The 22,374-nt window shown below is 55.1% G+C and overlaps 2 protein-coding genes across 3 annotated transcripts; one reads left to right on the forward strand and one right to left on the reverse strand.

Annotated features, from left to right (window-relative positions):
- Window positions 1-956: 956 nt before the first annotated feature.
- IL17RA (interleukin 17 receptor A) lies at window positions 957-16,580 on the reverse strand. Of its 2 annotated transcripts, none has more exons than XM_070371661.1 (13): window positions 16,431-16,580; window positions 12,030-12,054; window positions 11,308-11,454; window positions 10,507-10,619; window positions 9,298-9,424; window positions 7,635-7,682; window positions 7,328-7,491; window positions 6,470-6,553; window positions 6,133-6,217; window positions 5,458-5,469; window positions 5,135-5,200; window positions 4,007-4,048; window positions 957-3,492 (listed from the first exon to the last, which is right to left on the reverse strand). In XM_070371661.1, the coding sequence occupies exons 1-13, from the start codon at window positions 16,578-16,580 to the stop codon at window positions 2,093-2,095; spliced, it is 2,463 nt and encodes an 820-aa protein (XP_070227762.1). In that variant the 3' UTR covers window positions 957-2,092. The 2 variants fall into 2 exon arrangements, with proteins under 2 accessions (XP_070227762.1, XP_070227763.1); XM_070371662.1 differs by having other exon boundaries at window positions 5,135-5,236.
- LOC138987990 (uncharacterized) lies at window positions 16,579-18,916 on the forward strand. Its single transcript, XM_070371663.1, has 2 exons — window positions 16,579-17,957; window positions 18,521-18,916. The coding sequence occupies exon 1, from the start codon at window positions 16,579-16,581 to the stop codon at window positions 17,596-17,598; it is 1,020 nt and encodes a 339-aa protein (XP_070227764.1). The 3' UTR covers window positions 17,599-17,957; window positions 18,521-18,916.
- The last annotated feature ends 3,458 nt before the right edge of the window (window positions 18,917-22,374 follow it).

Below are 22,374 nucleotides of genomic sequence, written 5' to 3' on the forward strand. Positions count from 1 at the left end.
TTCTTTGGGGAGGAAGAAAAATGTTCCAAAATTGATTATGCTGAAGGTTGCTGAACTCTGAACTCCCCAAAGCCTTGACTTGTACAGGATCCGTGGTGAACTGTGTGAGCTGTGAATCGTGTCTCAGTGAAGTCGTGAGGAAAGAAAGGGCAGCTGTGGTGAGAAAGGGACCTGGTGGATGGTGACAACTGGGTCGTCTGGCCTCAGTGGCCAGCACAGCAGGAGTCTGAGGTCTGTGGGGAAGGTGGTCCAGGCGGAGAGTGTCTCCCAAGACCAGGCTTGAGACCACAGGGCCGGGACACCCTGCTGCAGGCACCACCTGGCTCCAGCCATGGAACCCACACTCTGCACATTGAGCACGAGATGACTGGAAGTGGGGGGATCGTCCCAGAGAGCTGTGTGGGCATCTGCACCCAGTGACGCCCACCCAACATCGGGGGGTGGCGCCCAGGAGACTGGAGGCTGGGAGGTCTCGGCTCCTCTGACCTAGTCCTCTTGGCTGCTAGAATGGAATGCCTGAGACTGCACAGACTATGAACAGCAGAAACAGAGCCGGGGCTGGAAGTCCAAGGTCAGGGTGCCGGCGGATTCTAGATTCACAGGTGGCCATCTCACAGTGTCCTTGCATGGCAGGTTTCCTACTAGGGCACTTAGCCCATCCATGGGACCCCACTCCACGACCCCCTTCCTCCCAGAAGCCCTCCCCAACACCATCACACACTGGGGACTAGGTATTAACCAAGGGATGTGGGGGAGGGGGCACGGACGCCGGCCTGTCGCACTCCCATGCCCGGTCCTTTGCTTCGCGGGGCTGCTGCGGACCTTGCACTGTCCAGGACCTGGGCCTCAGCAGCCTGCTGCTACCAGGCACAACCTCACCACGAGAAAGGCCTCTGCAGCCAGAAGCCTCCCAACCTCTATAACATGTGACTCAAAGTGACAGCCAGGAACTCTAATCAGAGTTAAAAAATTTATTCATTCTTTTATCAATAAGCTCGCTTTCACACATGCACACGTGTACACGCGGTATCTGATTTCTCCTTGAATTTCAGAACCCCTTCCTCCTTGCAGGTGCTTGAAGCTACAGTGGAGGACTCAGGTTCAAGCAAAGAGAACCTAGAGCCACCCCAGTGTGCACAGGGTTGGGGGCTCCTTGTTCTTCTTGAGCCTGGATGCTATAGCCCAGGGGCTCAGCCCGCAATCCTGGAGGAATCCTTGGCCAAAGCTCTCCCACTGACCAAGACCACACATGGTTTCAGGCCCTGCTGAGGCCATCAGGGCTCATTCACTTCTATCCAATCTTTCTCCGAAAATGACCAGTGTGTCTGATCTACAGCCTCCTCTGCAGGGAACAGGGCATCCTGGTAAAGAAGCCCCGGCCTTTAGCATCAGGGCCTGATGCTCCAGCCCCAGCCTGGCCCCCAGGCCTCCCCAAGCTGGGCCCATGGGCTCACTTTCTGCGGCAGGATCAGTTACACACTGCCCTCCTGCCCCAGACTCGGGACTCCACCTGCCCTCCACCCCCCACAGGCACCCCTTCTGCCTCCACATCTTGCCCTCACCCTGTGTGCTCCCTGGACCCTCCCACTAGAGGAGCAGCTCCTTGGCGGTCAGGGCTATACTGGACCCAAGATAAACGCCAAAGGAAGGAATGGCAGACGGTCTGTCCTTTAGCTCCTGGGAATGGGCCATGGGGTCTCGGGGATGGAAGGTGACCACACGGGGACCTGAAGAAAAGCTAAGGGGACATAGTCAAGCTGCTGCTGCTAAGTCGCTTCAGTTGTGTCTGACTCTGTGTGATCCCATAGATGGCAGCCCACCAGGCTCCTCCATCCCTGGGATTCTCCAGGCAAGAACACTGGAGTGGGTTGCCATTTCCTTCTCCAATGCATGCATGCTAAGTCACTTCAGTCATGTCGGACTCTGTGCGACCCCATAGACGGCAGCCCACCAGGCTCCTCTGTCCCTGGGATTCTCTAGGCAAGAATACTGGAGTGGGTTGCCATTTCCTTCTCCCACAGTCAAGCTGGCTACCTTTAAAGGTGCGGCCTCACGGACGCAAGCCCACACGTGCACACACGCACACACGTGCTCACTCACCGCCCGGCTGGGGGAGGGCCGCGCATGGCGGGCCCTCGGGCTCAAGGCCGGGGTTCTTGCTAAGATCCTGGAAAAAGAGCAGCAGCTGGAGGCTGCGCAGGCTCTCCAGGCCCTGGGGGGACAGCGGCTGCCCCCCGTCCTCCTCCCCGACCCTCTCCCTGTTGTCATCGTCGTCGTCGTCGGGGGGCTGCGGGGAGCTCCTGGAGATATAGCCCTGGTCCGACTGCACAGACCGCCGCTGCTCCTCCTCGGGGGGCGTGAGCATGTCCTGGAGGCTCGGGTTCAGCTTGGGGGTCGGGAGCCGCCCCTCGGAGAGGAAGAGGACGCTGTTCCGCCGGGGTCCCTGGCTCCCCAGAAGCGGGCAGGCCTCTTCTCCCTCCACTAGGGCCAGCCGGCCAGCGCCGCTCCCCACCTCCTGTGGGACGGGCTCCACTATCTGAGCCCGAGGGACCCTGTCCACCGGGACCACCATGGTCTGGAGCGTTGGGGCTGCCGGCTGCCCCGGGGGCCGGGGTTGGGGCTCCAGCCGCGCCAGCCCGCCCCCTCCTTCTCCAGCGAGGAGCAGCTCCACCAGCAGGTGGTCCCGGGAGGTGGGCTCCCGCACCAGCGGCTCCTGCCGGAGGATCCCTCCTTCGGGCAGCGGCTCCTCCTCGAAGGCCTCCTCGTCCAGGGACGGGAGGTCCCGGCCGTCCGCTGAGCGGAGGTTCTCCAGTTCGAACCAGTCTGGGCGCTGGGCCTGCCAGCGGCGGAAGCGCTGCACGGCCTCGCGGAGCTGCCGGCCGCTGGGGCTCTGCAGGTAGTTCTGGGCCGCGAGCGCCCCCACGCGGTGCATGCGGCCGGGCTCGAACATCTCCAGGTCCTGGATGCGGAAGTAGACCTCCTCGAACCGGTCCATGAGCTCATAGCAGGAGGTGATGTTGAACAGGTCGGGCACGTCCGCCTCGCAGCTGATGTCGCTGAAGTAGCAGACGATATAGGTGCCGAAGCAGGCCGGCTTCTTGAAGTCCGGCAGGATCATGTTCATGGCCGCCGTGAACAGGTCCCCCGCTGGCTGCCCGCGGTCGCAGCGGAGCTGCACGGCGGCGGCGTCCTCCCAGCCAAGCATCGCCTGCCACTTGGCCCGGGTGCCTCGGGAGCACAGGACGACGATCTTGGAGTTGCTGTCCGCCACTTCCTGTTTCTGGCGCCCCACCCAGGTCATGACCCCTACCTCCGAGATGGCCTGCTCCTCCAGCAGGTCCAGGGCTACTTCGGTGCCACACACGGTGAGCAGGAATTGGGCGAACTTGAGGACCACGTCCACGTAGAGGGGGTGGTCGGCGGAGTAGACGATCCAGACCTTCCTGGGCTTCAGGGGCGGGGGGCTCAGGCTGGTGGCGGCGGGCAGGATCTCTGGGGGAAACAAGGAAACCAGGGTGTGGTTTCAGGCGTTTCAGTGCTGACCACACATCACAGGCCTGGCCTGCCGGTGAGGGACAGGAAACAGGCTGAGTTTGGCTCCCCGAGCCCAAGAAATGCAGCTGAGACCCCAGAAGATGCCCGAGGTGGCTGCCAGGCTGCACTGGCTGCCTGCAAAATAGCCTGTGCCTTCAGGGAAAAGAGTGTCTCTCACTTTCCTACCTTGCCTGCAGCCTGCACGTTAGCTAGCATTATCTTTTCTTCAAGACACCAAGACCTATCTCTGGCATGGACACAGCTGCTCTCCAGGGGCCCTGACCCTCCCTTCTTGTTCAGGGATTAGCTGTGAGCCCAGCCCCGCTGCTATTTGAGGTCCTTCCATTCCGGGCTGGAGGTGGGTCCCGGCAGGTGACATCTCCCGAAGGACAGGAACTGACTCGGGAGCTCCTCCAGGCCAATGTGAACAGCCTCCCCCTGAAGCCAGGCCGCCCAAACCAGGAGTGCCCACCTGTGTCTTTGGTGCCATCTTCATGTTTTCCTTGACGGAACCCTGAAAGGAAAGGCAAGGTCAGAAGGATTGCTCCAGAAGTGTCCGTACAAGTGGCACAGGTTTTACAAGGCCATCTCCCGACCCCGGGAGGGGCCGAGGAGCACCTCCTAGCTGCTCTGGGCCTTGGCGGGGAGACCGCGTCTCCCACAACCGCTGTGTGACCTGGAGGAGGTACCGATGTCTCTGAAGCTTGGTTTCTTCCTCTGTGAAATGGGTCTGTGGGTTAAGTGCCCACAGGGGAGGAAGATACCCACAGGTGGGTATCCAACATACCCACCACCTGGGTCACAAGTATTCGGCACCACTGACTGGTCTGGGGCCCCCAGAACGGTGCCTAGGAGGTTACCACCTCAGTGGCTGCCCCCAAGCAGACTCCCTTTTCAGGGAAAGCCCATCCCCCAGACCTGTCCTTGCAGGAGGCACAAGCCTTCTGAGACGTCTCTGGAAGTGGCGCCCCCAGCCCCTTTGCGGCCTCCTTGTATTCTGAAAGTCATGCGGGGAACCAACGTTCTTAAGTGACCTCCCCTCCTGGACCCAGTGAGGGACCCCATGGTGTGGGGCTGACTCCCTGGAGTCACACAGAGGCCAAGGAGGGCATTTGGCACCTGACTTCAACCCCCACCTTTGGGCTGCTCCCCAGAACCATGAGGTCCTTCCCTCGCCCCAAAGAGTGGGTGCTTCGGGAAAAGGTCAGATGTGAGGCCCAAGAACAGCCTCCTGACCCCTGGAAAGACCCGGATGCTGGACCCTCCCAGGGACCCTCTGTGGAAGGACCCTCTCGACAGATCTCACGCCTGGCTTGGTGATCTTCCCCTGAACGAATCGTGGTCACAGAGGGAACGGCCACCCAGATCAGGGTCATGGAGGGGCAGGGAGAGGCCAACCCCCACCCTGGAGACCCATGTTCCCTCCTGCTTGGAACGTGGCCAGAACGGGCCTGGGGTGGGGGACTGATGCTTATTAATAGCCTGCAGGGCTGGGGGTGTGGGGTCCTGAGCACAGACTTAGGGCTGGCACGGGGAGAAGGGTCTGGGAAGAGGGAGGGGGAGACCGGAAATCCCAGGTGGGCTGTAGCCCCCCTCTTACCTGGTAGCCTCCAAGTCATGCAGAGGATCAGCAGGATGACAGAGCCCACCAGCAGGATGGAGAGGCCTGTGATGAATGCAGATACCCACAGGGGCGTGTGGTCTGTGGCAGGAGGGTGGTATGAGTGACATGACACCCTGGGGCCCCGCCCACTGCCCAACCCAGGAGTCCTCTCTGCCCTGCCAGCCCTGGGGCCCCGCCCACTTTCCACCCCGGACTGCTCCCCTGGGGTGTCTCCTCATGCCGCCTGACCCCACACCAAGCTAGGCAGGGACCTCTCCATGACCCTTGAGGTGTCTCAGCCTGGAAAGGGTCAGCCTCACCTTCATCGGCGTCTGTAAGGAGAACAGGGACAGACTTTCAGTTGTCAGCAGTGATAGTGCACAGTACGTAGTACACACTTGGTACATAGTATATAGTACCCAGAACCAAGTGTGTAATACTTAGTACACAGTACATGGTACACAGTAAAATATACTTAGTACTATATAGTACACAGTATCTATACTATGGTGCGTAGTACCCAGTACTTAGTACATAGCACACAGTACTATAGTGCATAGTGCCCAGCACATAGAGCTTAGCACTTAGTACACAGTACCTATACTATAGTGAACAGTGCACAGTACTATGGTGTGTAGTACCTAGTACACAGTACTAGTCAGATAGTACTATGACTCAGAGTTTGTGAGAACTAAAAGCAGACGTGTTAGAGCGCTTTGCTCACTCAGTACATGGTGTTAACTGTAGCTGTGACAATAAAGAGTTCCCAGTTTTCCAGTCACAGAAACTGAAGATCAGAAAGGCTCGGTGCTTTTCCTGCGGTCACACAGCTAACGAAAGTCAGCGAGGAGTCCAATGTGGAGCCTCTCTCTAAGGCCGCACGACACAGGCCTGGACAACTGCCCCTTCCCCGCGGACCAGGTCATGGTGCAGTCTCGGCTGCTGACCTTCGCCCACCCTGCTTCCACATGGCCCCTGGCAGCCGCACGTCCCACCTGGGGTGTGCAAGACCTCTGGGCAGGCCACGGACAGCGAGTGTCGGAGGCAGTCGTTGAGGCAGCTGCTGAAGAAGGGCTGGATCTGTGAGGCAGAGAGTGCGAGGAGAGGCTGGGGGACACGGGCCCACCAGGAACCCACCGGTCTCTCCAGGACGTCTCCATGGCTGCTGGGCAGGTGGCCCGTCAGCGGGAGGGGGTGGACGACCCTGCCTGGGCGAGGCTGGTGGCTGGCCAGGAAATCCCCAGGCAGTAGCGGTACTGGATCCAGGGGGAGCATGACCCCCCCAAGCTGCCTACCTGCCCTTTGCCCACCCCGTCCCACCCTGCTCCCCACCTGCACGTGGTGGCGGCAGCACCAGCTGGAGTCTGGCAGGGTGACCATGATGTGGCAGCGCTGCTGGGTGGCTTCCTGTGCGGGCTGCAGGGTGGAGGGATGGTGAGGCCCTAGCCCCGGCTGGGATGTGACCCGGGGGCCCCCTCCCTGGGGAGAGGGGCTGCAGGTCCGGCTCCAGGAGGAGCAGCCGTCCCCAGGACTGCATCCTCAGGACTGCATCGGACGCCCTGGCCACCGGGGATCAAGGGATAGACGCACGTGTCCAGCAGCGGCCCTACCCTGGCTCCGTCTTACTGCCTCACCTTGACCCCCCACCTTGTCCTCATGTGCACGTTGTACAGTCTTCAAATCCTCTTTGCAATCATGAAATTAACAAAGTAAAAAGAGGACCAGGAGGATGTGGGGGAGGGGAGGACAGAGGGCTGAGTGCACAGGGCAGAGACAGGGCTCCTGTCAGCTGCAGGAACTACGTACCAGCCACACGCAGCCACACTGCAAGCACACACCAGCCACACTCCAACTGCACACCAGCCACACTGCAAGCACACACCAGCCACACTCCAAGTGCACACCAGCCACACTCCAAGTGCACACCAGCCACACTCCAACTGCACACCAGCCACACTCCAACTGCATACCAGCCACATGTCAGGCACACACCAGCCACACATCAACTATACACCAGCTACACACCCACCTCACACCAGCCACTCTCCAAGTGCACATCAGCCTCACTCTGCACACACGGGAAGGGAGATCACATGCTCTAAGCCCAGCCCGAGCGCCTGGCCCTTGAGGGTGGAGAGGGTGCTCTGAGCCAGGCTGATGGGTTAGGAAAGCGGCAGGGAGGGCAGTTACCACGGGCAGGTCGACGACATATTGGAAGCAGCTCTGGTTCTCCGCGGGCGGGAAGCTGTGTAGCAGGACCTGGTAACTGGTGGACTCGTTCCACGGGGTGAAGCTCAGCTGTAGCTGGTGGGCCTCGAGGGTCTCCACGGTGATGTTGGGGTCCCACAGGCTGCCTATCGCACGGGCACAACGTGACCAGGAGTCAGAGAGAGGGGCGAGCGTGCTTGCACATGTGCACGTATGTGCATGCTTGTGTGTCTGTGTGCATGTGTGTGTGACCCAAGTAAAGCTCCCACACGGTCGCCCCCACGGTTACCTGAACTCACACATGGCGTGGTGTCCTTCATCCTGGGGTCCTTGCAGTCTGTGGATTGGGAAGAGGTGCAACCATCAGCCCCTGCCTTGGAGAGCTTGTCTTACAGAACCTCTAACACCAGAGGTAACAACCGTCTGCTTTCTGGGAGCCTGTCTAAAGGCGGCCCCTTCAGAGGAGCCCTAGAATGGACGCTGCTATGGGTCGGAGGCCCGAGGCCTGGGGCTGCCCTGGCCACCTCACCACTAGTCCCTCCAGAAACTTCCAGATCCAGGCAGAAGCCCCCTCCCCAGACTTGTTCTTGGACTGAGGGGTCCTGTCTACTCCTGTTCCCCCTCTCTGGGGGCTCCCTCCCTGGATCTGCTTCTGCCCTTGAGGGGAGATGGGCTTTGTCCCCCTTGGCAAATGGTGACGTGGCCCCCCAGCTTCCACACATCCTCATGGGAATCTTGGGTTCAGCCCCGTCTGGGGTGGGCCTGGGAAGCTGCATTTCTGACAAGTTCCCAGGTGATTCCATGGCACTGCCAACCTGGGGACCCTGTGAGGACCGCTCCCCCGGAGACGGCTTCTTGGTCCCCCATTTCCTTGATTGCAGCATTTTTATTGGTTTAAGATGTGACAGGCGTGAATCACTGTGAGCAACAGGTGCTGAGTCAGTCCGCTTTAGGGATGGGGGGCTAGGAGGGGGATCGGGGAGTGTCACTCATCTGACAAATAATTATGGAGCCCCTAGTATGTGCCAGGTGCTTTGTGAGGCCTGGGAGATATAGCCAGGAGTGAGACAAAGTCCCTGCCCTCTGGGAATGCCATTCCAGCCAGAGGGACCATAGAAGGAAACTGTAATATCATGCCATGGCTATGTCAAGATGCTGGCATGTCAGGGATGGGGAGTGACATAAGAGGGGAAACAAAGCTGGGTGAGCAGACCATGCGTGCATGTGTGTGTACATGTGTGCACATATCTGTGTGCATGTGTGTACACGAGTGAATTTGCATGCATGTGCACATCTGTGTGTATGCATGGGTGTACATGTTTTGTGTGTGCAAGAGGTGCTCCAACGATGTGGATGGCCTCAGCAAGCACTTCCCAATCGCCTCCCACACACCGGGCCATTTACAAGGGTCTTGAGGCTGTCCAAGTGGGTGTAAGGCCCAGGCCCTGTCCTCCAGGGACTGGGCATTCAGGCACTCTTGGCTCTGGACAACGAGAAAGGCGGACCGTGGCAGAGACTCCGGGGGGGACAGAGATGCACCCAGAGGTACAGATGTATCAAATGCTGTTTTGGAAGATGAGCCTGGCAAGCATCCCAGGAGGAGGGAGCAGGGGAAGTAGGGCTGGTGCCAGATACACACAGTAGGACGTGGGAAGAGTGAGGAGCCGGGGCTGGGACAGGGCGGGCAGTGAGGCCACAGCTCTCTGGGGACAGGCCTCTCTTCCCAACACCTTCTGGGCAGGACATGCCAGATGAAGGACTCAGTTCCCATAGAACTCCCAGGGTCTTGGGCCAACACCAAGTTGGTGCCACAGAGAACGGACTCCGCCTTAGGAAGTGGAGGCTGCAGCCCCCCACCCAGGAGCCCCGGCCCTGCACCTGTTTGTCCCGTGGGTTCCACAGGCCGACCACAGAGTGAGGGGTGAAGGGCATGTGCGGGGTGGTGCTCTTACCGGGCACCAGGAAGTTTCTGGATTGGTGGTTTGGGTCCCCGTCAGGGATGGGCTTAGGCAGGTGATGGACGGTCACCTCGTACTCCTCTCTGGGTTCTACCACGAAGTGGCTGAAGGCAAATCGCCACTAGGAGACAGAAGGAGGGGAGGTCAAACGGTCACAGCTCTTACCTGAGTCCAAAGACCTCCCCACCCGTCCCTGAAGAATTCACCAACACAGGGAGGGAACAACCACGGCGCAAGCTCCCGAGTCAGAGGCATCGTGTCCCTGTTCTGTGTTTCTTCTGGTCTTCCTACTTGTTTACAAACACCTGGCTCTGGCCTCATTAGGAGACAGCAGGGCCAAAGGCAAGAGAATACGGGCGAGGTTGAAGGCGCCCCTCCCCCATCAGCCCTCTCCAACTCCAGGGCTGTAGGCCTCTGGGACCCAGGGGCAGCTGAAGACCACTTGTTACGTGGCTCTGCCCCGTGGAAGGGAAAGCAGGGTCTCTGGAGCACGAAAGTACAGTGGGAGGCTATGAGGTCCCCCGTCCACCCCCTGAGCCTCACGGCGTTGTTGTTGCTCAAACATTTTTAGGCCGATGGAGATGAGACGCACTGACTCCAGCTCCCCTGGTGGACTGCTTGGGGTCCCTGGTCCTCCCCATCCTCCCGGTAGTTGGGGGATCCCGTCCTCACTAAACACAGGACAGGGTATCTGTCTTTGCTGCTTGTGTTCTGGGAGCTCTGCCTGTGGCCACTTGTCAGATGTAAATCGGCAGAATTGAGACGAGCCTGCATCAGGATCAACTGGATGGCTTGTCACCACCAACCGCAGCCGTTTGAACACTCCAGCCTCTGGTTCAGGAGGTCTGGGGGGCTACCTGGAACCTGCATTTCTACCAATCCCCTGGTGTTGCTGCCGGGCTTGGGACTACACACTGGCAATCAGCGCTTTGACCAAACTAAACACGAACCCATTCTGGCTCCAAGCAGCAGAAGGAACAGAAACTGCGCTGGAAACCACGGCTGCTCCGCGCTGGGCAGAGCCCCTGCGCCTGGAGGAGACCCTGGCTGACGGCAGGCGCTGGCCAAGGAAGCCGCCCTCCTAACAACGAGCCTGGACGTGAGGTGGGGAGGAAGAGTGGGGTGCATGCATGTGTGTGCATGTGTGTGTATGTGCCCACCACTCCCCGCGGTCACCACCGCCCACCCTGGTGGGACTCTTACCCGCTTGTGATGATGCCTCAGTGTGGTCAGAAACTCAAACCTGACACACAGACGCTCGTTGGTGTTCAGCTGCAGGATGGACAGCTCCGCCCCCTCCAGGTAGAGGACGCTGGCTGAAGGTCGAGGGGGGAGAGGAGCACAGGTGAGACCAAGGATGGCTAGCCGCCGGGGGGCGGGGGGTCATTTTCTGTCTGCTGTGCGTGCCGACTAACCCACCCCTGCTTTCTGCTCCTTCCAGCTCCCTCTGGGCTGGGTTAGCCGCTGCCTCTGGACAGCTACCTCTCACTGGACACGGACGAAGATACTTTACCCCGGGCCAAAAGGGAAGCTTTGCAAATTCGTGGCTAGGCTGCTGGGGACAGACTGTGGGTGTCAGAGGGGGGTCCTCGACCTTGAGGACGGAGCATGAGCCTCAGCAAGGGACTCACCCGGCCATCCACAGGCCTGGGCGCCCTCGTCACCCAGTCTTCCCAGGTGTGCACACGGCTCCACCCCCAAGAGGCTGAGGTGTGGGGGGTGCTGTCAGAAGGGCCAGCCTGCAGTCAGATGGTTCATGACCGACGTGTTTTCCAGGGTGATGAAGATTTGGGGCTGAAGAAAGGCCTTCAGTGGAGGATGGTGGGTTAACATCTAGAACTCTGAAAAAGGACTCACTGCGTGAACTGATGGGTCCTTTCTCTGAACTGGCCCCCGTGTCTGAGCACAGGGCCGGGAGCCAGGGCCTCTGAGTCTGGTGCGAGGACTAGGAGGCCCAGTCTGTGGACCCACCAGAGGTGGGCAGCACCCCGAACGCCCACTCACCATCTGTCTGCAGCGTCCACTCGATGTGAACCACGGGGAGCAAGTGTCCTTGCTGCGTGTGGGCGAAGCGCAGCTGGGTCTGCACGTTTTTTGGGGACGAGGGGGTGAGGTTCCGAGGGTGGATCCAGCTGTCATCCAGGCAGGTACCTGGGAGCAGGAGAGGCAGAAATCAGAGGCTTGCGGGCTCTAAGGGACAGAGATGCAGCCCAAAGAGGATGCCTGGCGGGGTCCAGGAGCCTTCACAGTCAGGCCATGACCCCAAGACCAAAACTGGGCTCACAGTTCTCTTGATGCCCTTCGGGGGTCGTGGCAAAGCTCTGACGTTACAGGAGAGATGACAAAGCATGCCTGTGGCTTTGAGATGAAGCAGTGGTTGGAAGTGGGCAGGAGACATGAGGCAGCCATAAGAGTTGCTCTGTTTTATGTGTTGGGTCCCTAATGAGCATGGACTCTTGAATGGTGCACCTCCTCCTTGAATTAAAACACAAAACAAGATCCCACCCCGGATATTGCCCACTGCAGGGTGACAGCTCTGGCTAAAGGGTCATACTGCAGAGCCAGGTCATATTGTGGCGCCCCAGAGAATTCTTCCAAAACCCTGATGACAGGTGCGGCCCCGAGTCTCAGGGGTCTTCCCGCTGGGGACTGGGTCCCTTGTCAACTCAGTATGGGGTCAGTACCGCATCAGGGCAACTTGAGAAGAGAAAAAAATGGTGACTTACTGTTCTTGACTGTGCAGTTCAGCCCCTGTGGAAAAGAGAAGCAGGTAATTACAGCTGAGAAAGAACTCAGATCCGCCAGCCGGGTTCCGGTGTCCCTGGGCTCACACTCAGGAATGAAACGCACGTGCCTTCCCTCTCACTTTTGGGGCCGCTCCTGGGGGGACCATATTCCCCCCCGTACTTTGCTGTCCTGACAACTGAGGAGATGCAGGGCAAGAAGTGGGTGCAACACATGGCAAAAAGAAACTGCCGTTTTCTCAGTGGCTTTAGGAGCTGCGCGTCATCTGAGCCTCGTTTCCTGCCCTGAGCTCAGGACGCTGGCAGCCAAGCCCAGAGATAAGACCTCCAGATTTCCACATCTGAGAGGCCCCATGGTCACCCAGCCTGACCCCTACAGTAAGTCCAGCGACTGATCCACACGGCCTGCTCCACAGGGCATCCAATGAGCTTTTAGAACCTTAGACTTGAATATTCTCAGACAACCAAAGAGTACCAGAATTGTATGAAAATAGGTTAAAAAAATCAGCAACTTACAAGAATGTTCTTGGAGGAAACAAGATGATGCTGGGAGCAGAATAAATTAAAACAAAATTATAACGGTCTCAAAGAAATGAGAGGGCACTGTATCCATATGACAGGGACAGAGTACTATGGAAAAATGAGCGAACAGAAATAAAAACGAACCTTGATGGGGAGGAAGGTGGGAGAGAGTTTCAAGAGGGAGGGGACATATATATACCAATGGCTGATTCATGTTGATATTTGGCAGAAGCCAACACAAGATTGTAAAGCAATTATCCTTCAGTTAAAAATAAATTAATTTAAAAATGAACCATGAAAATAAAAAAAATCCATAGACAAACTAGGCTATAAAATTCAGGAAATTTCTCCAAACGCAGAACAATATTAAGCAGAAATAGGAGAAACAATATGTGAATATTTAGAGAGTCAATTCAAGAGAAATGATATGACTAACTCTATTTCCAATTGCACTCATCTCACATGCTAGCAAAGTAATGCTCAAAATTCTCCAAGCCAGGTTTCAACAGTACGTGAACCATGAACTTCCAGATGTTCATGCTGGATTTAGAAAAGGCAGAGGAAACAGAGATCAAATTGCCAACATCCCCTGGATCACAGAAAAAGCAAGAGAGTTCCAGCAAAACATCTACTTCTTCTTTATTGACTACCCAAAGCCTTTCTGTGTGGATCACAACAAACTGTGGAAAATTCTGAAAGAGATGAGAATATCAGACCACCTTACCTATCTTCTGAGAAATCTGTATTCAGGTCAAGAAGCAACAGTTAGAACTGGACTTGGAACAGACTGGTTTCAAATTGGAAAAGGAGTACGTCAAGGCTGTATAATGTCACCCTGCTTATTTAACTTATATGCAGAATACATCATGGGAAATGTTGGGCTGGATGAAGCACAAGCTGGAATCAAGATTGCCAGGAGAAATATTAATAACGTCAGGAACACAGATGACACCACCCTTATGGCAGAAAGTGAAGAACTAAAGAGCCTCTTGATGAAAGTGAAAGAGCAGAGTGAAAAAGTTGGCTTAAAACTCAACATTCAGAAAACTAAGATCATGGCATCTGGTCCCATCACTTCATGGCAAATAGATGGGAAAACAATGGAGACAGTGAGAGACTTTATTTTCTTGGGCTCCAAAATCACTGCAGATGGTGACTGCAGCCATGAATGACCATGACCAATGTAAACAGCATATTAAAAAGCAGAGACATTACTTTACCAACAAAGGTCCGTCTAGTCAAGGCTATGGTTTTTCCAATAGTCATGTATGACTGTGAGAGTTGACCATAAGGAAAGCTGAGTGCTGAAGAATTGATGCTTTTGAACTGTGGTGTTGGAGAAGACGCTTGAGAGTCCCTTGGACTTCAGGGAGATCAAACCAGTCCATCCTAAAGGAAATCAGTCCTGAATATTCATTGGAAGGACTGATGCTGAAGCTGAAGCTCCAATACTTTGGCCACCTGATGTGAAGAGCCGACTCATCGGAAAAAACCCTGATGCTGGGAAAGATTGAAGGCGGGAGGAGAAGGGGACGACAGAGGATGAGATGATTGGATGGCATCACCGACTCAATGGAAATGAGTTTGAGCAAGCTCCGGGAGATAGTGGAGGACAGGGAAGCCTGACGTGCTGCAGTCCGTGGGGTTGCAGAGAGTCAGAGAGGCCTGAACGATGGAAAAACAATAGGACCAGAACACTGTTTATGAGCTCATGAACAGCACCACGTTGGACCTCTTGCAGAAACCCCGGAGAAGATGCCCATGATGTTGAAGACAGTGTTAGGTGGTAGTGGCCAGTGTTCCCTGAGCTCTCCTGGGCCAGGCATTGATAGCACTTTGTATGGAGATCTCATTGAATCTACAATAGCCCTATGAGGTAGGTACCATCACCACCTCACCACTTAAAAAAAATACATATTTTTAAAAATGTTATTTATTTTTGGCTGCGCTGGGTCTTTGTTACTATGTGCTGGCTTTCTCCAGTCGCAGCGAGCGGGGGCTACTCTCAGGTTGTCGGGGGCGGGCTTCTCTTGCTGAGGAGCACCAGCTCCCTGGCTAACTCTGAGCAGCTGGCACCAGCTGTTGGTCTCTCCACCCATTGCTGCCTCTTGGACAGAGCTAGCTGTCATTCACCTGCTCACCCTCCCCTTCCTCTTTTCAGTCCACAAACATCTGTCAGCCCCCACGGCCTGTGCTTATGCCGTGGTGGTGAAGTCAGGATGCGAAGCCAGGTCCTCTGAGATCAAGTCACTAAGAGGTGCTCCATCCATGGAAGCGCCAGTGGAGGGACAGAAATCTGGGGGGCCTAACCCCTCTCTTTTCAGGGGAGCCAGCTGGCAGTGGGGCCTTGTTCTCTGGCCAGGTGTACAGGAGGCAGAGGGAAGGCAGAGCCTGGCAGGTGTAGACAAACTGCCCAGGGTCCCTCTCTAGCCCCTGCTCCGCCACCATCAAGCCAAGCCCCTGCTCCGGGTGAGCAACTGAGGCCAAGCCCTTTCAGCCCAGCTCAGCAGAGACCCTCCCTCATTTGCAGCTGCTTCTCCCACTTTCCTGCCACACAGACCGCCCACTCTTCATCCTGCCCACCCTCGGGCCTTGGCTCAGCGCTTTCCCCCTCCTGGAACGCTCTAGACTCTCTTGGAGGGCTGCCCAAGTGCCCTGTCTGCAGGAAAGGCACCCAGGAAGCCGGAGCTTCCCTGTTCCCTGGAACTCCATCGCTCCTGGCTGACAGAGGCTCCTGCTCCAGGCTGACTTCTGTGATTTACTGCCCCAACATCCGTCATCAGCGAGTGTGTCTTTGTTGTTTCAGGACCTTGTATTTTGCAGGCGGTCAGCAAAAGGCCATCTAAAAATGAACTGAGTCCCAGACAGCAGAGTCCCCAAGTAGGACCTGCTGAGCGGGTCCCCTGCTCTGCCCAGGGTCACAAGGACCTTTCCCAACATCATGTTAAAAAAAAAAAAAAGAGATTTTGCTAAACAGTCACTGACCTTTCACTCTCTTATGAATCCTCCGCAACATTAGATAGGGAGAAATACCCCTTTGGTTGTTTCACATCCTTTGACTCAGATAAGGAGCGTCATTTCTTAGGGTCAGAGGCGAAGGGGAGGGGGCCGAGGAAACCGAGAGGAGCGGCGGGAGAGGGCAGCTCGCGGCCAGCACCGTCTGTCTCTTTTCCCTTAAGACGGGCCTCCACCCCAAGGCCACTACCAGGCGGTGGGTGTGGGTGTGTCGCTTCCTGTGGGCACAGCCGGCAACTGACGGGTGCCTACAGCCCCGCGGGACTCCAGACGCGGGCGGGCGGTGGGAGCCGGAGGGGGCGCCGTCCGGAGGGTCCACGCGGTGCCCAGGGCTCGCCCGGAGGGGTCATCGCGCTGCCCTTACAACTCTCCCCGGAAGCTGCTCCGCAGACCCGGGGCTTGTGCGCCAGACGCTGCGGCCGCGGGGTCCCCCGGGCGCCGGCTCGGCGCGGGGGGGAGGAGGGATGGACTACCGGGGTTGGCAACGGGACCGGTCCCGCCTCGCCCTCCTCAGGCCCCGCCTCCGGCCGGCGCGCCTCCCCAAGTCCTTCCCCAACTGCGGGGCTCCCCCTGGAGGCGCCGCCGGGACGCCTGCCCAGGTTGTGCAACCCGCGCTGCGCGATCTTTCCCAGCAAACTCCGTCTCTTCCCTGGCTCGCACCGCAACTCGCGACGCTCCGCTTGTCCTGCCCAGGGCGGCCCGCTCTTGTGCCCAAGCCTCGGAACCCCCGAAACCCCGCTACTCCGGCCCCGGCCCCCGGCCGCCCGCCCGACCGACAGCATCCTCGGCTACCCCCACCCTCCACCCCACCCCCACCTCCACCCCCCGGGACGCGTCCGATCTCACCTCCTGGGAGCACTCGGGCGCCGGGTGGTCCAAGAGCCTCGGAGAGGCGAGACCGAGGCCCGGCGGGCGCAGGAGCAGGAGGAAGAGTAGGAGCGACGGCCCCGGCGGGGACCCGGGGAACACGCGCGGCCGGCGGCGCGGAGCCCCCATGGTCCCGGCCCTTCGCGGAAGGCTCGCGCCCGGGCTGGGGGCGCAGCGAGGGCGCGCCCCGAGGATCCCCTCGGCTGAGTCCCGAGTCGTTCTCCCGCGCCTGCTTCCGGCTTCCAGCCCTGCCCGGGGCGGGCCACGCAGAGGGGAGGGCTCGGCCGGGACAGTCCTTCCGCCTGTCCCTCCCCGACGTGCGTCCCAGGTGCGCCCTCCTCCCGGGCTCCGCCTCGCGCTCCTCCCCGCGTTTCTCCCCAACTCCTCCCCAGCTCCTCCGGGCTCCTCCTTGCGCTCCTCCCTGGATCCTCCCCGCGGTTCTCCCGCCCCGCCTGCTCCTGCGCTTCAGCTCGTCCGACTCCTATATTCCATCTCCGCTCTTCGTCAGGCCGTAAAACTATTTTACTATCTGCCCCTTACTCTCGCCTCCGGTCTTACTCTTCTTCTCCGTCAGAGGAAGTTCTTTTTCTCAGTTCCCTCTCTGCGTATCCGCACCTCCTCCCTGTATTGCTTTCCTGGCTTTTCCTCCCCCTTCTCGAGGCCGGGACCGCTCCGCGCTCCGACTGCGCCGGGGTCCCAGAGGAGGTGGGGGGCCCTCGGCCTCCGGTTCACGCAGCGCTGCGCTGAGCCCGCGCTTTCGCCAGAGACCCGCTCCAAGTCTGCTGAGAGTCCGCAGACCGGGTCCTTCCTTCATCCTGAGACAGCCGTTGTCCACATTCCCTTTCCTGACAACCCTGAACGCCTCTGCTGGTCTCGAACAACCCCCACCCAGATCCCACCGACTGTAAATGGATCTCCAGGTCTGAGGCGGTGGATCTTCTTCTGGTCCAAAGCAGTGGCCCTTTGCCTGCTGCTGGCGGACCCCAGGCGACCACCTGAGCCCCCGCTGGCGACAGGACACAGCTGCTTTAGGCGTCGAGCTCCGTGGTCTCCAAACCTTTTACTTGTTTATTTAAGAATTTTGGAATACTATCCATCCTCCCATACATTTTTTAATATCACTCCGGAAATTTTTCATCCTATGTAAATAGATATAGAGGATATAATCACTAAAATTTGATGTCTGTAGCAGGCAGCTTCCTCGATGCCCCCACCCCATCCCATCTCCTGGTGTTTGCACCTGCTGTGCCTCCCCTCCCCACCTTGAGTGTGTGCTGGGCCCAGTGACCTGTTCTCAACAGCAGAATGTAAATATGATGAGACAAAAAAAAAAGGATGTCACCGATAGGGTTAGGCTGTGAAAGACCTGGACTTGGGGTTGTTCAGCCCTTTCTGGGTTGCCGTGAGCTGCCTGTGGAGAGGCTGGGACGGCCAGGAGCTGAGAAAGGACTGGTCAACAGCCAGGAAGAAACCGAGGCCATCGTTTCACCGTGACAATGATCAGGAGTAAGTGGTCAAAATAATGCAAGGACAGCACTTTAAAAAAATTATTTTTAATTGGAGGATTTACGATGTTGTGTTGGTTTCTGCCATATAGCAGTGTGGATTAGCCATAGGTATACATCTGAGCCTCCCTCCCACCCCTCTTGGTGGTCACAGACACCAGACTGAGCTCCCTGTGTTATACAGCAACTTCCCACTAGCTATCTATTTTGCATATGGTACTGTATATGATACAATACTCCGCTCTCTATTCTTCTCACCTTACCCCCCTCCCCGCTGTGTCCACAGCCTGTTCTCTACCTGTGTCTCCGTCGTGTGCTGTGCTAAGTCACTTCAGTTGTGTCCTCCAGGTCACTTACAGGAAATAATTATCTATCACAGCCCACACAGGAGAAGATGTGTGTTGCATCCCCTACAAGAAATCACTTGGGGCTTCCCTGGAGGCTCAGTGGTAATGAATCCACCTGCCAGTATAGGGAACGTGGGTTCGATCCTCGATCCAGGGAGATCCTACATGCCTCGGGGCAGCTGACCTGTGCGCCATAACTACTGAGCTTGTGTTCTAGAGCCTAGGAGCTGCAACTGCTGAGCCCACGTGCAGCAACTACCGAAGCCTGCCTGTTCCAGAGCCCATGCGCCGCAAGACAAGCCACCGCAATAAGCCTGCACACTGCAGTGAAGAGAAGCCCCCCGCTCACCCCAACCACAGAAAAGCCCACGAAGCAACAAAGACCCAGCACAGTCAAAAATAAATAAACACGTACATAAACAAAAGAAACCACCCTGGCAACTCAGCCAACAGAACCCAGCCAGGGAGACCTTGAACTCTCACTTTTCTCCAAAAGACTTTCATTCAAAACAACCCGTCCCAACTTCCTCCTTTTTCTTTGTAAATGTTTCATTCCTCTCTGGATTTGCCCATGGCTTTTTGCTATATAGCTTGCTTCTTCTGAATTCCATTTCCTTTGCTGTTCCTGAATAAATCCACCTTTGCAGGAAAAATGATTCTTTTATTGCTTACGTCTGTGTTACCGAATTGTTCCCTGAGTCTAAATGAGAGATTTTCCTGTGGATGGGTTTCAGTGATACAGCTAGAAAAAGTTGTACTTTTTAAAGAGTTTACGATGATGTTTCCATACACTTCCCATTTGACCCAATTTAATTATTCTGATAGAAAAAGATTTTAAAATTATTTTGTTTACAACGTAGCTGTGTAAATTCAGCACAACTCCAACTAAATTTGAAGTGAAAGTGAAAGTGTTACTCGCTCAGTCGTGTCTGACTCTTTGAGACCCCATGGACTGTAGCCCACCAGGCTCCTCTGTCCAAGGAATTCTCCAGGCAAGAATACTGGAGTGGATTGCCGTTTCCTTCTCCAGGGGATCTTCCTGGTCCGGGGACTGAACCCAGGTCTCCCACATTGCAGGCAGATTCTTTACCATCTGAGCCACCAAAGCAGAAGCTAAATTTAGCAAATTGCTAAATATATTGATCACATTTTATGAAACAAATTGAAAGATGGAGAAAGATTATATGAGAGGAGAGGCCTGTCAAATTCTACAGATAATTAGCTTTCAGTTCTGAGAGGCAAATGAACAGATGCATGGGGCTTCCTAGCCTAAATTACTCATCTTCTTAGCGCAGGGATTTTCTAGAATCCTGCTCATCAGAACTTGGCAAGGAATGTCAGAACCATTCTTGGTTGTCGCTCAGTCGCTCAGTTGTGTCTGACTCTGTGACCCCATGGACTGCGGCACTCCAGGCTCCCTTGTCCTCCACTATTTTTTTCTTGGAGGTATGTTTTGAGCAGGGATGAAAATTGCTACTTTCCTGTTTCTATTTTTAAGCGGAATTAGAATTAGAGCCAGAGAGAGCTATTGAAAAAAAATAAAAGGCAGTTAGCCACAAGGATTATTAAACTGAAGTCTGTGGGTCAGTCAGTTCAGTCGCTCAGTTGTATCCGACTCTTTGAGACCCCGTGGACTGCAGCACGCCAGGCTTCCCTGTCCCTCACCAACTCCTGGAGTTTGCTCAAACTCATGTCCATCAAGTTGGTGATTCTGTCCAACCATCTCATCCTCTGTCGTCCCCTTCTCCTCCTGCCTTCAATCTTTCCCAGCATCAGGGTCTTTTCTAATAAGTCAGTTCTTTTCATCAGGTGGCCTAAGTACTAGAGTTTCAGCTTCAGCATCAGTCCTTCCAATGAATATTCAGGACTGATTTCCTTTAGGATGAACTGGTTTGATCTCCTTGCAGTCCAGGGACTCTCAAAAGACTTCTCCAACACCACAGTTCAAAAGCATCCATTCTTCGGTACTCAGCTTTCTTTATAGTCCAACTCTTACATCCATATATGACTGCTGGAAAAGCTATAGCTTTGACTAGACAGACCTTTCTTGGCAGAGTAATGTCTCTGCTTTTTAATATGCTTTCTAGGTTGTTCATAGCTTTTCTTTCAAGGGGCAAGCATCTTTTAATTTCATGGCTGCAGTCACCATCTGCAGTGATTTGGAGCCCAAGAAAATAAAGTCTCTCACTGTTTCCATTGTTTCTCCATCTATTTGCCATGAAGTGATGGGACTGGATGCCATGATCTTTGTTTTCTGAATGTTGAGTTTTAAGCCAGCTTTTTCAGTCTGCTCTTTTACTTTTATCAAAAGGCTCTTTAGTTCATCTTCACTTTTTGCCATAAGGGTGGTGTCATCTGCATATCTGAGGTTATTGATATTTCTCCCAGCAATCTTGATTCCAGCTTGAGCTTCATCCAATCCAGCATTTTGCCTGATATACTCTGACATAAGTTAAATAAGCAGGGTGACGATATACAGCCTTGACATACTCCTTTCCCAATTTGGAACCAGTCCTTTGTTTCATGTCTGGTTCTAACTGTTACTTCTTATCCTGCATATAGGTTTCTCAGGAGGCAGGTAAGGTGGTCTGGTATTCCCATCTCTTGAAGAATTTTTCACAGTTTATTGTGATCCACACAGTCAAAGGCTTTGGCATAGTCAATGAAGCAGAAGTAGATGTTTTTCTGGAATTTTCTTGCTTTTTCTATGATCCAACGAATGTTGGCAGTTTGATCTCTGGTTTCTCTGTCTTTTCTAGATCCAGCTTGAACATCTGAAAAGTTCTTGGTTCATGTACTGTTGAAGCCTACCTAGCTTGGAGAATTTTGAACATTACTTTGCTAGCATGAAGACTGTGGGTAGGCTCTGAAAAGTTTGTAAACTCTTGGAGATGATTTGCAAAATGTTTATTTGTGAGTGTACTTTTCTCTGGATAGATTTAATCAGAATCTTGAAGGAGTTTTGGTGATTACAAAACCAAATCAAACCATTGCCACAGTTGAAACCACAGCACAGATTTAGTCTAATCTTTCCACTTAATGTTAAGTAAACTGAGGCTCTCAGAGAGTCCATCCCTGCCTGAGGTCAGAGAGAGTCAGGGCAGAGCCCAGGGAGCAGGGGTGGAGCATGTGGTGAGCTCGGGAAAGGAATTAAATGTTCTGTCCTCTTGGATTGGGGTTCCCCGCACAGGGAATCCCCACCTCCAGGAATAATGATTAAATTTATGGCTTTAAAAGGGAACCTTGAAATTTGAAGGAAGAGAGGAGAGGGATGTAGATGGAACAGAAGTCATGTTGGGCAAGATGAATCAGAAAAATCAGAAGGGATTCCCATGAAGCTGAGGGGTCCTGTCGAACTCTGCGGAAGTGATTGTCAGCAATGTGCTGGAGGGCAGTGTGCTCAACTGGAGGGCAGCAGAGTGTAAATTCATTGGAGAGTACTTCTCAATCAAAATCTCACTGGGCTGAGGACTTCCCTGGTGGTCCAGTGGTTAAGACCCTGTGCTTCCCCTGCATGAGGGAGTGGGTTCGATCCCTGAAACTAACATCCTGCATGTCGCATGGCCAGATAAGTAAATAAATAATAACCTTAAAAAGAAAAATCCTACCGGCTTTTTTCATGGAAATTGACAAGCCGATTCTAAACTTTGGGTGGAAACTCAAAGGACCGAGACTCTCCAAAGCCATTTTGGAAAAGAATAAAGTTCAGTCTTTGCTAACCCCTTGTCATATTTGCATTTCTGGTGTTAGAGCACTTGGCTGTGTGTCTTGGAAACATTGAAAAATTGCAGATATGATGTTTGCCCCCAGATATTTCAACAAGCATCTCCTAAGAAGAAGGACGGCTTACCTAAACATTATGCACAGAAGAAAATGAACAAGAACCTCCTAACGTTCAGTTCCTGTTCAAATTCTCCAAATCGTGCCCCACGTGTTTTCACAGTTGCTTTTCTCAAACCAGGGCTCACTGCAGTTTCACAACGCATGAGGTGACGTCACCTCTTTCAATTGAGAACATTTCCCTAGCTGGTTTTGTTTTTAAAATGATATTGAATATTCCACACTTTCTAC

This window comes from Bos mutus, chromosome 5 (assembly GCF_027580195.1).
Source record: "Bos mutus isolate GX-2022 chromosome 5, NWIPB_WYAK_1.1, whole genome shotgun sequence".
Lineage (NCBI taxonomy): Eukaryota > Metazoa > Chordata > Mammalia > Artiodactyla > Bovidae > Bos > Bos mutus.

Bases quoted from the DNA above. Each gene is read 5' to 3' on its own strand.
- IL17RA (XM_070371662.1), bottom strand. From the start codon at position 16,580: ATGGGGGCTCCGCGCCGCCGGCCGCGCGTGTTCCCCGGGTCCCCGCCG. The intron at 12,055-16,430 runs GTGAGATCGGAC...TCTTTTCCACAG, and splicing joins CGCCCGAGTGCTCCCAGGAG to GGGCTGAACTGCACAGTCAA. The intron at 6,218-6,469 runs GTGGGGAGCAGG...TCTGCCTCACAG, and splicing joins GCTGCCGCCACCACGTGCAG to ATCCAGCCCTTCTTCAGCAG.
- LOC138987990 (XM_070371663.1), top strand. From the start codon at position 16,579: ATGGTCCCGGCCCTTCGCGGAAGGCTCGCGCCCGGGCTGGGGGCGCAG.